The sequence below is a fragment of the Labrus bergylta genome, chromosome 10 (genome assembly GCF_963930695.1).
Source record: "Labrus bergylta chromosome 10, fLabBer1.1, whole genome shotgun sequence".
Classification (NCBI taxonomy): Eukaryota; Metazoa; Chordata; class Actinopteri; order Labriformes; family Labridae; genus Labrus; species Labrus bergylta.
In genome coordinates this window covers 12,203,564-12,219,328 of record NC_089204.1, presented here as the reverse complement: position 1 = coordinate 12,219,328, position 15,765 = coordinate 12,203,564, and the positions used below count along the sequence as shown (strand labels likewise).

Here is a 15,765-nt window from a genome sequence, read left to right as displayed (position 1 = left end):
CCAGCTATCAATTAAGTTGTATGTTCAAGAAGAACAGGGACACAGTAAACAAAAGGGACTCTTTAGGGTCGGACCGGTACCCTTGGCACCCAAACAGAAGGGTACCAAAAAAGTAGGACGGTATGGACCCCTTATTTTGGTACCATTCCAAACTTTTGACGGTGGAAACGCCAATAAATGGGTACTGTACCAAACTAAACCGGACCGGTTGGTGGAAACGGGGCTTATGTAACCATAGTAAGGGATGTGTGCGTGTGTCCGTGTGTTGATGGTGCTCTTCAAACTTGTCATGTCTTCAGGACAGCTGTTCAGCTTCAATATTAGTGTATTCCTTTTTGGCCTTAAAAAAGATTCACAGTTTGTACAATTGATCAAAATTAAGTGTTTGAAATACTGTAAAATTTTGATTGGCGTGTGTTTGGAGATGTCCATTTTTGGTAGAAAATAGGCTCCCCTCGTGCAAAATCATAAAACAAAGCACGGAGGAAAACACAAACGCATATGGAACAATGTCAGTGAAAAAAATCACCTTAATCATCTGTTAATGTTTTTTCACTGAGATATTATTTTACAAAAGACAGAATGCCGGCGTCTAAAAGCAGGGCATTGTAGCACCAAATAGGCCTAACAATTACAACAGGAAGAAAACAATCGAATTCTAAGAAAAGTTAACCAATAAACAAGACTTACAGAAAAGAGAGCATAAATTCAACTCAAAAACAAAAATGGTTCTTTGGAAACATTGATTTATATTTAGCATGAGACACAAACGAGGTGTTGCATAAATTTAAGGCATTACCCAGTATAAACCCATTAAGTGACATAACGTAACTTCCATAGTCCGTAAACAGAGGATGTCAAATGATTCAGTTATTTTGGCTTCATGATCTTAGAGCGACAAAAGTCCAGTCCTGCTGGTGCCGGCTGGACCCGCACTCATTGTTCTACACAGATTCTGTTACAATGCTTTTAATAATGATGGCGGCTTAAGATCATAAAAGTTCTACTTTGTGAATTCCTGTATGTGTTTCTTTGGGTTGGTACAATTTAATCCAAATCAGGCATCAAGATTAGAGCTTTTGTGTTCATTTTTTGGTGTGTATTTAGTAGTTTTTGTTTTTTTCCAGCTTTAGTGGTACTCCACCCAAAGTCAGCAAGAGAGTCGTACACACTCTGTAGAGACTTGAGTTGTGAAAAGAGGAAATCTAAAAACCAGATATACCTGCAGCAGATTCCAGACTCTGTTATCTAGGATTTAATGTTGAAAGAGGGACATTGAGTGGTTTAAACATTTGCTCAGTCTCAGCATTTTCTGTCTTATTATTTTTGTGGAGCCGCCGTTTTCAACCTCATCTTTTCTATTGCTTCACTGTTTCATTCTTTCTGAGTGGCTTTAATTTTAGCAGATGAGTTAACTACATTTCTCCTTTGTAATGACTATACATGGTGAGAAAGACATTTTTATTCTTAGAAGATACTCAAGTTATTCAAGTAATTCATGTGCAATGAATGGAATTACTTTGTCATTGTTGTATATCATACAAATATCACACTTTTTTTCAAAGTTCATTTGACCTTTTAAAAACAATCATGCTCACTTCCAATCAGAGGTTTGGCGTTCACAAACATTTAGATTAATGATTCCGTCTTTCAACAATGTTTTCTCAGCGATGATGTTCATAGTGATCTATTACTCTGCCAGAGGTTGGCAGGTACAACACAAAGATGTGTGCAAATTCATGGTGGTTGAGTCGCTAAAGCTACCTGAGCGCCTCTCGCTCTCCCTCTCTCTCTCTCTCTCTCTCTCTCTCTCTCTGTCTCTGTCTCTCTCTCTCATCTCTGACCCACTTTGTTGACCAGAGAAAGATGAACAACAAGTGTTTTGGGAACATTATGTTCTGACTTCCTCTCCCTTCACCCCGCCTCCTGCTCCTCCCCGCCCTTCCCTCCTCCTCCTCCATCACTCTTCCAATGCTCGCCTTTTCTCCCATCGGCGCCTCTTCGACTCTTCACCATAACTCCTCATTCTAAAGAACTGAGGAACATTTTTAGACATGTTCTTCTCCCCCTCATCTTTAAAACTTCACTGAAGCCTGAGAGATGAAATAGCTGTTAATGTTTGGATGTGAGAGTGTGGACAGAGCAGGTGCAGACATGTGTGAGGGGAGAAACATGTCAGGGTAAACACACACATGGCAAAAGTGAGTCTAGAACACTTTATCATTTAGATGCTAAATGTGGCTATTCAAATAATATATGGTGATATTTTTCACACCCAATACATCAGGGTGTAATATTGTCCTGACATAAAGTGCAATTCAAGAACTTTATCTGGGTTCAAATTGACATTCATGTCATTGTAAAAATTAACAATACGAATAATCATATCAGACACATTTTATCTCATATATATTATCTGGCCGTTTGAGCAATATGTTGGAAGAGTTCATAGACTTTACACCAGCAATGAAATGATTAAACATCAGTTAAGAATAGGGCCGGGCGATATGACAAAAAATGTTATCAAGATAGAAACAAAGTCGATATGTCAATAAGTCAATAACTATCATGACAGACGTGAAATCATTATTTCTTTCAAATTTAAGGGCTAACTTTTGCTCCTGAGTGAAAGTTGATTTGCTGTTTGTCGCCTTTTTCTTCTTCTCTTTGTGTCGGGTGGCAATTTTTTTCAAGTTTGAGGCACATTAGCGCCTTTTAATTAATTTGTTATATTTATATTGAGAAAGCATTTTTGCACCAATTGTTTATTGCCCAAAAAACTGTGGGTTAAGTCCTAATACAGGATTTGTTTGATTTAAGTTCATCTTCCAAATTTAACATCAACAGTCCTCGACCCTGATTTTCCACTCATGCCTTCATTAACACAGATAAATATACTGGTAGTATCAGTGTCTGTGTGATTGTGTTTGTTTGTTGCATCTTTGATTAGATGTGTGTGATGAATATGATGGAGGGATTGGAGGGGGGAGAGAAAGAGAGGATTTAGCTGTCACAGCGCACAGGGTTAGCCGCTGAGGACGTAATGGAAAAATCACTCAAGATTAACATGAAACACAGGAAATGCTCTCAATTGAGCCTGATTGCCCTATGTGTGTTTTGTTTGTGTATGTGTGTGTGTAAGTGAGCTCTAGTGTGTGTGTGTGTGTGTGTGTGTGTGTGTGTGTGTGTGTGTGTGTGTGTGTGTGTGTGTGTGTGTGTGTGTGTGTGTGTGTGTGTGTGTGTGTGTGTGTGTGTGTGTGTGTGAGTGAGTGAGAGAGTCCAAACAGAGGAGCGTCTGTTTATTGACAGAATTTCTTATGTGATATTAAAGCTTTGCTAACAAAATAAAACATGAAAAGGTGGTTTCCCCTGACTGCAGGAACAGAGGGTGACACTGATGTTATGGATCAAATCAGCTGCAGCCAGCAACAGGCAATTCACACAAGATCCAATCCTTACACTTTTGCAAAGTCAAATGAAACAAGCTTTTCTAATAAGTCATGGTGACATTTGATCTGTTTTATAGAGAAAATTTATAACGACACTTACAAATAAGCTTTGCTATTAGTGTTTCAAAACATCTAGTTGCTCTCTTTACATTCTGCGTATAAAGTCATTTTACTACAATGACAGTATGCACTCCATGTCCCCTTGTTCCAGTTCTTTCAATATGCTTAACTGTCTGTGAAGTGTAAAACCACATTTTCAGTTTGAGGTGCAGAGGCTTGAAACTTGCAGGCTTTGAATTGGAGTCAACTTTGTTACTGGTTTCCTGTTTGGCTCTTAAAAGCTTTAAAACTGGAGGTCTTGAATCGGTTTGTGCAGTTTAAAGAACATAATAGGTATATCCTCTATGTTATGTGTCCTGCCTACCTTTGATAAGAGGATGAATATTTTCTAAATGAAGTTTATTAATCATAGCTCTGAAAGGAAAAGTTGTATTTTTCCCGGAAACAAAAGTAGATGGAAAGCTCTCCCAATTGATTTGAGCTGTTGACCTTAAATCTGACCATATCATTTTCTATATGACTCATTTAGTGGGTTTTTGTGTGTGTGAAGAATGACAACTGTATGTATATATAGATATACAAGTTGAATTGAACTGTGATCTGCCATAGAACTACAGGGGAAAATAAGCCAAAGGCTAAATCTGGTACATAACATCAATCAGCGTCTTTTGACACCTTTGTTATCCTGCAAAACACAACAAGACATCATTATCATTGTATCAGTGCAGCCGACCACCTGCAGCCACTTAATATTGAATGTCCCTGCAGCCAAGTTATGTGTAATACAAAGATTAACGTCTGTATATCCTTTTAAATTCAATCAAAAATGTATTACATTCATGTGCTATTTTTTCCTGCCCTGCTGCAGGCGTAAGCTTCGGATTTAATGTGCCGGGAGTTGACTGGAGATGAGATATGCAAACAGGTAGCCACAGGGTCGTCCGTTTTCATTTTTCATCCTGGGAAATTCAGAACAAGTGCTGATCTTTCCTGCCTCCTCCCAAGGCCATTAATGTACCCTTTAGGGTGGCACAGTCTACAGCTGCTCAAAAGCACAACAAGATAGTTGTTTTGTGGTTCTAAGAGGGTTAAGGCTTTTTTATATTTCATGCCGATTACACATCAGTACCGAACATATTTAAGAGTTCACAGAAAAGGGAAAAGAAAACAAACAATGGAAGGGGATTTGTTGGGTAAGAGCGTCAAAATAAACATAAAGGTCATTCCTATAAAACATCAGAATAACAACATCTGTAACACACTGTATGTCAGGTTTAGCATCTCAGAGTCTAGGTTTGGCCTTTTTGTTAACACAAAACACTTGAATCTATTCAATTCAAACGTTTTCAATTAGTGTGCAGATAGATATCTGTATCTGTTGTCACTCAAGCCTAACCCAAATTTGAACCATCAAGTAAAAACTGGATATGAAGCCAACAGTCAGGCTCCACTGCACCTGACATTTCATGTTATTTTTCTACTTGATGCTTGAAGCACACAAGCATAGTTTAACAGTGTGGAACTTTGCACGAGATCCACACACATGCCATAACAAGCAGCATGCTATTAAACTAAAAAAATGAATGTTAAAACATTTGACAACTTTTACAAAGACTTGTTCATAAGCAATATGTTAAAAAAAATATCATTCATTGCATTCAATTCTTTCAAACTGCCTGGTTTCCAATTGTTTTTTGTCCACTTTTTAAAGTCTGATTATGACTGTATGAAAAAAAAAAATCAAGCACAACCTTGAAAGTATCATTTGAAGGGCAATCATGTTTCGGTCCAAGTTTAAACTCAAGCTCAAGTTGTTGGTTAATTTATTATAAGAAATGTACCTGCTTTAAATAACTCAAAGAAACATTTATTCACTAATGGTTGCACATCAGCAGCAGCTCTTTTTGCATTTTTCTCACAACTTTCTGTCGCATAATCAATAACCCGTCAAAGCAAGATGCATGATGGGACAGTAAAAGAACAAACTTTTCAACAGCAGCTCTTAAACTGGGCCGTTAATCCGCCCTTTTTTTTATTTTTGGGACTTACAAAAACAGAACGGCTTACATAAGCTCTTGACTTCAGAAACACACGCACACACATGCTCCATCTCCTCCCTGGCCTGTCAGGGCGGTTGTATTTTTGAAAACACCTCGGGCTGAATGGTTGCATTGGCTACATCGAGGAGATGTTGACATTTTTGTAGCGATCAACCATCAAGCTCAAGAGCGGCTGCATTCATGACCAGCCCTGTCATCTCTCAACACTGCTGCTCTTATCTCTGACTGCCTGCTCTCTCTCTCTCTCTCTCTCTCTCTCTCTCTCTCTCTCTCTCTCTCTCTCTCTCTCTCCTTCTCACTCTCTCTCTCTCTCTCTCTCTCTCTCTACCCTCGGTCTATTTTTCCCCCAGTTTGCACTGCTTTTCCATGTCTGTTGCCTTTCCTTTTCGTGTCTATTTCTGCCCCTCTTTAAGAGACAGGTTCACTTAAAATACTGCAATATCCCTATGGGCTTGTTAAAAACCTTTATGAAAAGCATTCAACTTAGCCACCATTTTTAAAACAACAACAGAATACACACTACATAATCAACTGCTTTTCTCTGTTTATGTTTGATAATGTGTTTCTCCTGTGAACAATGTGTATCCCTCTAGATTTTCCTTGGTAGTTCTCCTCCTTACCTCTCCAACCTTTCTTCCCTGCAGAGATTTGAAATTGGACAACATATTGTTGGATGCGGAGGGTCACTGTAAGCTAGCAGACTTTGGGATGTGTAAGGAGGGAATCCTCGATGGAGTCACCACTACCACTTTCTGTGGAACGCCCGACTACATCGCACCTGAGGTAACCTCTGCCTTCACACCCACAAACCCAATTAAGCACATACATGCACATTTCATATGTTAAACAATGTCAGTGTTCCACTCTTTGCAGATGATACTCTATTTTTCATTTATAAGTTAAAATAAAGATGAATTGGAATAATACACCTTTGAGGGATGTGCAAAAATATGTGCTTTCTCAACCAAAATGACATAGGATTGTTCCAGTCAATATGTAATCGCAATATTTTAAGTTTGCTCTGACAACTTGTCAGCGAATCTCTTCTGTCTAATGGGTACTTAGATCCTTCAAGAGCTGGAGTATGGCCCGTCAGTTGACTGGTGGGCTCTTGGGGTGTTGATGTATGAGATGATGGCAGGCCAGCCACCGTTTGAAGCCGATAATGAAGATGACCTGTTTGAGTCCATCCTCCATGACGATGTCCTCTACCCTGTCTGGCTCAGCAAGGAGGCTGTGTCTATTCTAAAAGCGGTAAGTTGTGTTTGTTACACTAGCTGTATATATTCTGACTCGGCAAGCAAAGAAATTAGTATTTAGTTGCATATATCAGTGAAGAAGTAAAGTGAACACTGCTAAATTTGTTATTTCTAATTACTATGACCAAGGTCCAATAACATACCTGCAATCACCACTTGTAGATTCTACCAAAGAGAACAACAAGAGTTTTCCACCTTTGTCACTTTGACTTTAGACAGCAATGACTTTTTAAAATTAAGCAGCTATTTCTGTCAACATTTTGTTTAATGAAAACCTGTAGAACAATCACTAGCCCACCCAATGTAAAAAGTGATCCGAGGATTGTTACAGTATAACTGGTGTACAGTGTGCAGGAATTTAAAACTCATTCCTGAGCTTAAATAGTCAAATATCCCCATTGGACACCGTAAGTATATCCTTGTTGTTTTCTGCACTAGCAAGGAACAGTTCTGCAAACCCTCTTTACCATTACTAGTTCTACTTAATTTTCTTGCTCAGCATCATTATTTATGATAAAAAAAACACTATGTTTCGTTCCCTCTTGACCTTTCTGGTGATGCTTAGCGAGACTAGTGTGTGGGATTTTCTCTTTTCAAGGCTTAAGTTTTACATACTATGCAACTACTTCATGAGAAAGCTGGATGCGTGAACAACACCTTTAAAACTCAGTTTTCAACACTTCAACTTTCATAAAAGCTCAATAATGTTTGACCCATTTGCTGAATATCAGTCAGGCTTAAAATATTTTTCTAGTGAAACTACAGTTCCTTATCCTTTAAACATTTCTTCAGATAAAACACTCAAAAGTTTAGGACTCCCTTTAGCTCACTCTCCCAGAGCAACTTTTCATCTCACCATGTGTCATCCTAATTGGGTTGTTTTTCCCTCTTTTTTTTGGCTGACGCTGCTCCGTCCTCCTCTTGATTTTCTCCTACAGTATGTTGGTTCATGTGTCCCACTCCTCCACCAGAAGAACATTCGCTTTATGTTTTAATCCATGAATATTTTTTCTGTGTGTTATTTGTTCTGTGTGTGCGTGTGTTTGTAATGCCACTTATCCATTGGTTTATTTTTTCATCCAGTTTTCCATCACAAGCTTTGCGTTTACCTTGGCCGATTGACTGCAAAGCCTTGTGGGAAAGTGTGCGTGTTTTTGTTGGACACTGTCTTGGATTCTGACCATTGACATGACCAGCACACTGGGCTCTGATTGGACGTGTCATTCGGGTCACATGATATGATCTCTCTGCTCAGTTTAACGGCCGTGCAGCCTGCCCATAATTCCTCATGTTTTTAAGTGTCATCAAAGAAAGCCTTTGATGGAATGTAGGGTATATGAATCATACCTACATAATGACTTATTTTTTAATACAGCCAAAGGCATATTTAACCTGATTTGAATGATGCTAAGGGGTTGTTTTCATGGCTGTGTGATATTATTTCAATGCAAGGTAGAGTCTTGAGAATTCTGCAAGGGCCTAAAAATGAGACCCCAATTGGGCTGGTACCCATGACTCTAAAACTGAAAGCAACTTTCACTTAGAAAAGAACACAGAGGCTTTCTACCTTATTTAATCCATTAATGACCATTAGCTTGTTTAAGTTACATGCCTCCTTGTAGCAAATGACACACAGATCACATAGCAGAAGACCTCAGCAGCAGATCCTTTATTTACTGTAAGTGGCGGGATGGGGCCTCCATGGGTCAGACTTGGTTTTCCTGCAGATGCTAAATTGGATTCAAATCTGGGGAATTTAAAGGCCCATTGTAGGTACCTTTGGTGGAGTCAGCACAGGCACACTGACCGATCTACTGCTACATCGCCCAATACACAACAAACTGTGATGCATACTTGCACCTTTCTATCAAACAGGCATTCACTTCTGTCTGCACTTTGGGTCCAGTTGATCATCTGTTGGATCTGATCATGAGGTCCAACCTTTGTTTTTCGACACACATTATCGATCCTGTAGCTGGACCACTCTTGATAGGTTCTGATAGCGCCGACCAGGAACAACCAATGAGCATTTTCTTTCCCTTTTTAGATTATTTTTCTTTAAAAATTGTTTTTACTTGATTTGATAGTGAAAGCTGAAGAAAGACAGGACATGCGGGTAGAGAGAGTGGCATGCAGAGAGACATGCACCAAATGGAATCAGGAATCAAACCAGTAATGGGGATGCATCTAGGACTGCTGCCTCTACATACTGGGCACCCACTCCACCAACTGAATTAAACCAGCACCCCAAGAGCTGCAGCTTTGAAGACTCGTCCAACTGTTGTCTAAGCTGTTACAATTTAGACCTGGCCAATGTTACTCACATACTTACCCTTGACCATTTTTCCAGCTTTTAACATATCTCAAGTACAAAATGTTCACTTGCTGCCTTAAGTATCCCACCCACTGAGAGGTGTCATTGTAAATATACAAACTGTTCTTCACTTTACCCATCAGTGGTCATAATGTTATAGCTGATCAGAGTAAAATCCACCAAATTGGTTTGTGAGGGAAAGAAGTATAACCTTCTAAATACCATTCTGGGTTTCATATCAGCAAGGGTCAATAGTTTCTTTTTTAGACTGCCAATATTTGGAACATGTGAGAAATAAGAGACATTTTTCTGTCTGTAGGAAGGGTATTGATTTGTAGTTTTTAGGTCTCATCTCAAACTGATGACTCACTACAAAATGCAGCTTATATAAAAAACAAAAAGTGTGTGTTCTGGTACAAATCATATGACGCTGGTGTGAGTAACTTTTCAAAGTTTATTTTTCTTTGATGAAACAAAACTTCCTTTCAAAGTGCTTGTGAATGCTCATCATTGAGTTTGTAATCCCTTGGTTATGCTATGGAATAAGTCGTTCTCTTTACACACATACATGTTAGTCTTAGACATTAACAAGATGATGATTTTTCAACTGACTCTGAAATCTCTCTTGAAGTACACTCCATTAGGTTTTTCTTCACTTATGAAACCTTTATGTAACAAAAACATCCTCCTTTCGTCCTGAGCTCCACATGCTGCACGCTGTACAATCTCAGTCTCTTCTGGTTCCTATTAACACTGAATGAGATATATTATTTCTACCGAGGCAGTTCATCAAATCAGTAGGCTTTTCAAATCAAATTCCTCTTAATCTCTCATTTCTCTTCTCTCCATCTCTTTCGTGTTTTCTGATGCGTTGCAGTTCATGACTAAGAGTCCCAACAAACGTTTGGGCTGTGTGGTGGCTCAGGGTCTGGAGGAAGCCATTAAACTACATTCATTCTTCAGAGAGATCGACTGGACGCTGCTGGAGCAGAGGAAGATCAGACCGCCATTCAAACCACGCATCGTAGGTTCACACACTCACACAAACACACCCAGTAACTGTGCAACTTAAAACTCAGATTCTGTCTGACGGGGAACAAACTTCGGCCTGAAATGTTCTTGCCTTTAACTACATGTTTGATGCTTTGTGTCCCCTGCGTCCGTTTGGAGCTTCGGCTGTCTACGTCCTCAAAACATTTACTTGAAACCGTAGAAAGATGCAATATGCACATGACACAGTAGGGGCAGTGTAGAGGCAGACGGGATGTAACAGAGTCACCACAGCAGCAGGGACAACAATGGCAGGAAGTTTTGAAGACAATCTGATAGACCTAGTCTGAATGTATCCACATCTGTATAATGTATCATTGCCACCACACAAATAGCTGGCGACAGATATGTTCCATTTGAGAAGTCGATGTGGAAACGTGCAAAAATAAATGGAAACAAGTCGGAGAACATTATGTCGGTGCGTGGAGAAAAATATTGGAGAAATGGCGTAGACATTGTGTTGTGTCAATTGGTGATTTATCTTCTTGAACGGTGTGTTAAGATCAAAAAACAAACCAGTGCTTAGAATTGGTGCTTTTACATTCAACATTGACGGGTTAATATTCAAACACGTATAATCACAAATGATCCCCTGTTCAAACTCATGTGAGTCACACATGGCCAAAATGTTCCCTCTCTTTATCTTCCAGAAAACCAAAAGGGATGTGAATAACTTCGACCAGGACTTTACACGGGAAGAACCCATCCTGACGCCGGTCGACAACAACATCATCAAGCAGATCAACCAAGATGAGTTTAAAGGATTCTCCTACTTTGGAGATGAGACTGTGGCCTAGACCCAAACACACTGACACATACACTTAAAACATCTGTACACTTAACATAAGTGAGTAAGGAAATTGTACTCTTGTAACTGCTCCAGGTTTCCGACCACTCCAGGAATTATACTACACCGTTCGTATCTCTCTTTAGGGTCTCTGTGCTCTTGTTGTTTGTACATCTGTGTATATCCTATCAAAATATCTGCTCAAGCAGCATGCGAGTGCAGGTTAGAAACTGTAAGTAATGAAACAATAGTCCTTCACTTGGTCTGGTTGGAGTGTGTGTGTATATGAGAGTGAGAGATGTGTACAAGTGTGCATTCATGTGTAGCTGTATACCTCTGGAAAAGAGTAAGACTGTCATTTCTTTACTTGATGTGATGTACTGTATCCTGTGTCATTCTCTGTGTTTAAAGAATGTTCTCTCTTCCCTACAATTGTATGTGAATGGAAAAAAAAATGAACCAATGATTGTATTTAAAGAGAAAACGTTTCGAAAAAGTTCATTCACTATTAAAGTGCGAGAAACCGAAGATGTTTTCCTGATGAAATCATCATGATGAGAGTAGATGTTTTATCATTAGAGTACAATTTCAATGTCAACTTGAGAAGATGCACCAAAAAAAGCGCCAATTTGGCATTTTTCATTTTAGTTGAGTTTTATCTCAGTGGTTATTTTTAATGCACAGAAAAGGTTTAGCTGTCTTATCCTTTTAGCCCCACATTTAAGCTTGTTTTTTTAACCCTTAATGATCCCATTCATCATTAAAAATAACTAATGGTAGCATTAGCTACCACTAACAAAACATCAGAAGATGACCACTGAGGCATCCACAGTTGTATCAGGGTATACACTTTAATCTGATTCTCTTATTAAGACAGTTGTCCAATGAAACTATGGCAACCTAAAATAAAAATTCAAGAGAGCCCTTGAAAAATCATCAATTCTACACCGTCTGGACCCAATCTTCATTAATCAAATGACCATTGAAATGCCTGGTTCAGTGATTGTGTAGAAGACACACAGATGTGAATGTGTCAGCAAAAGTGACTGAATGTGATAAAACTGAATGTACTTTCTTGTGTTTTTTGTGTATCCTCATGTTTTTCTTTAATTTAAAACATTGTTGGTTATTGTCATTGTTGTGTTGTTGTTATTTTCTGGATCGTCCAGTTGTCTCTGACATGTTAGAAATATTTAGATTTCATATGATGCATCAAAACTCACCTGGTCATAAACCATTCGTTCATAATTAAGTTTATCCTGGTGCAGTCTGAATATAGAAACTCACAGCAATTCCTATAAAGCAGTTAGTTGGGCTCTCTACCATTGGTTAGCGTCAATCTATTTTTGGTGGGACCTTAAAAATTAAGGTTTCTGAGAACAATTTTGGCTAGTTAACAATAATTAACACTTCTTCTTTATTGTTGTTGAAAAGGTTGGACTTTATTTGTGTTTAGGTTAATTGATCCTTGTGTTTTTTTACTAAGTTCTACTGTACACATTACTATTCGTCAAGTAAATATTGCACATTGCATAACTTTAAGTTATCTTATTAAAATAAGTCAACATTGATTAGTAGTTTGAATTAAATCTTGTTCTCCTGGATCTAAATATTGTTCTTGTTTTAACCAATGATCACCTCAAATGCCACCCCAGATGGACATTAGGTCACATACTATATTGTACTATACTCTCGGTATGTTAACAAGAATGAACTAGAAGACAGCGCCCACCAGTAACCGTTTAGAGGAGCATCTAGCTTGTCATGGTTGGAAGTCTGGGGCCCCTGAACAATTCGCTGTATCTGACTTGTGAAAACAAATAGGACATTGAAGTAAAATAATCTTCAAATTAGCGAACAGGTGTGAATCAATGTTTCAGGTTAGGTTGTGACTCTACTGTGAACTGAAAAAAAACAATCATCTTAAAGAAAACAACATGTGCCATACTCTGAAAGAGGTTTACTTTTTGGTTAAATTTGTATTTCCAAACGTTTTATTCCTTCTTATTTCTCTTTTCTCATCCATTGAAGAAAAAAACATCCACTTCTGTGCGCCTTAGTTTTAGGCCACTGCTGTGAGATTTACTTCACCTACTGTCACTTAGAGTGCTTTTACACCTGACCTTTAAGGTTTGGTTAAAAACGAACTTGAGTCCATTTGTTAAATTAGTGTGGATTATTTGTACTGGTGTTAAAGCTGTCAAAGCAACCCTGGTGCAGACCAAAGAACCGTACCGAGACCACTTGAAAAGATGGTTCTCGGTCAGCTTTTTTCTGGACTCTGGTGCATTTTGTTATCGTAAGAACATGAACCGACCGTTATCCAACCAAACTGCAGGAAGCATTGCACCTTTTTTTTTTTTTATTAAACCAGCTACCGCATGTAGGGCCCTCTCTATTCATCATTGCTGAACATGTGTTAAAAACTTTCATTGGCTACAAGAAACTGCCAATGAAATCCTGAACCCACAGATTTGCTGTTTCAATCCACAGTTGTTTTTTTCAGGGTTTTTACTGCAAGAAATTCTGACCAATAATAGAGCATTTTGCTCGCACAACTCACATTTGGGTCCACTTGTAAATGTCCTTGTGGTAATTATGAAACAACATAACAAATTGGTCCATGATTCCGACCAGAGCAAACCAACTATAGGTGTGAAAATTCTCTAACAGTTCCTCTACACAACATCCATATTCAGTTTTCCAACATGGATTATTATTTTGGCCCAAAAAACATTGACCAAACATCTTCATAGTGTACATGTAGTAGTGTGACATTTATCAGAAACAGAGTATGAGCCATGATGTCTTTAAGCTGTGTCAGGTGAAGAGGACCTTACACAGTGTGTTCATTATCCTAATCTGAACTGTCAAAGCAAAGTTAATACTGATTACAAAGCTTTTATCCCAAACCACAACTGCTCCGAACCTTTACAACTACTGCTTCTTCAATTATGTACCAAAAGTTAAAATATTCAAAGATTGAATTTAACCAAACAGCCCACTAAATGGGCTTTTTCCCTTATTATTGCCTCCATGTTGCCATCATATAATATGAACACATTTATTACAACTAGCATTAAATGTTTGATGAATAGAATAGAATAGAATAGAATAGAAAAGAAAATGTGATTTCACACATTACTGTGAGGTCTGATTGAAAAACATACATCCTACAGACCCTTTATGACTACATGTTCCCCCCTTTAGGAGACATCAGCCTTGTGAGATACATTTGACCTGCCAGAAAACCAAAATCATAGAAACATCCAGGATAGCGATAGTGCAGAATGAGGAGGGAGATTTTTTTTTTTTTCAATTTGAATTTTGACATTTAAGTTGAAATGATGACAATCAAGATGGAACTATCAGTACCACATACAATATTTCCTTAACTTTAGACTTCATTCTGAACATTTCGACTTTATGACCAAATGCAACAAATTAAATGAAATAAAAAAAATCATCAGACAAATGATTTGCCTTGGACCAGTCCTAAAAGTTCAACTTTTTCCCTCCACATTTGTGAACGCAATAAAAGAAGGAAGAAAATGTCTTCCTTTATGTATTTCCTCATGCCTTACCTGAACACTCTTGTGTACAGCCGTGTGCATGTAGTAAAATCATTACAGGTGTATAGCAGCAGTAATGGGATAGAAGATTAGCTGGAAGGACATTCCATCATTGAAGTTGAACACTGTCGAAACAGTTTTACTACCAAATGATTTCAAAATCATTAAACTCCTTCTGTCCATCATTTTGTTTCTTTTCGCTTCCTCATGATGCATGTTTGTTTCGTTTTTTAACTTAACAAATGTCTACCAACAACCACAAAAATGTCCTCCAAGCTAAAGACACCTAATCCTAAACCTAATCCAGAGTTTTCCACACATTCCCTTTAGATTTATGTTTATTAAATGTTGTATGGATATTTAAGAAACCAGGTGGGAATCAAACTTCCACAAAAAGCAACATGAGGGGTATATTCAAAAGAATAGAAACAGTATTAAACATTTTTTCTCTCGGTATCAAACATCTTCCTGGGCTCCTGTGCAGAATCTTATATGTATAGGTGTTTGTTTTTTTCTGTCCGTGTATTTATGAATCATAACGTGTACATTTTGTCATCTGACCTGTTGTTCTGTTCGTTATAAAGTACCTTCATCTGTGTTTGTGGTTTTTGTTTTCCCTTTCGCCCTGTGTGCCAAATGTACTGTATTTTTAAAAGATGTAAAGGTGTCTTTTCATTTTGAAACAAATTAAATATCTTCGTGTCAGAAAAGAACTGCTTGTTTGGTGTATCCTGTCTTTACTCTTTTTATTTCAGTTTTGAAACATCTGAGTGGTCAGTGTTACTCTTTTCTTTCTCCCTGTTGGTGAATCAAAGTGAGAATAAACCAGCTATCACCCAGGCAAAATACAAATATTTTTTTACCATTTAAAATGATAATCTGGTTAGTAATTGGAGAGCTAAAGTGCAAAACATCTTATTCAATTAAAGCACAATATGATCTCAGAATACACTTAACAGCATTACATAAAAAACACACATTACTTCACCACGTCCAAAAGAAGGATTGTTTTGGGAGCAGGAAGAAGAACTCTTAATTTTTACTTCGACTGACGTTGAAAGATGTTGCTGCAGAAATACTCAGAAATACACACAAAAAAAGAATAAGATTTCACATACACTTACAGTTCTAAAATGACTCGACCATAAAAGAACTATGGAGACCTATAAACAGAGACAGTCCTTTTTATATACATTTGAAAATAAATGTAAAAA

General features: G+C 38.0%; 1 protein-coding gene across 1 annotated transcript in view; it reads left to right on the top strand.

Moving 5' to 3' along the window:
* LOC109987942 (protein kinase C epsilon type) overlaps nucleotides 1–15,264 on the top strand; it is an 80,129-nt gene extending 64,865 nt beyond the window's left edge. Inside the window, exons 12-15 of the mRNA XM_065959351.1 lie at nucleotides 6,214–6,352; nucleotides 6,635–6,823; nucleotides 10,020–10,166; nucleotides 10,843–15,264. Coding sequence (XP_065815423.1) covers nucleotides 6,214–6,352; nucleotides 6,635–6,823; nucleotides 10,020–10,166; nucleotides 10,843–10,989 — 622 coding nt within the window. The 3' untranslated portion in view covers nucleotides 10,990–15,264. The remainder of the gene's footprint in view (nucleotides 1–6,213; nucleotides 6,353–6,634; nucleotides 6,824–10,019; nucleotides 10,167–10,842) is intronic.
* Nucleotides 15,265–15,765: the final 501 nt, after the last annotated feature.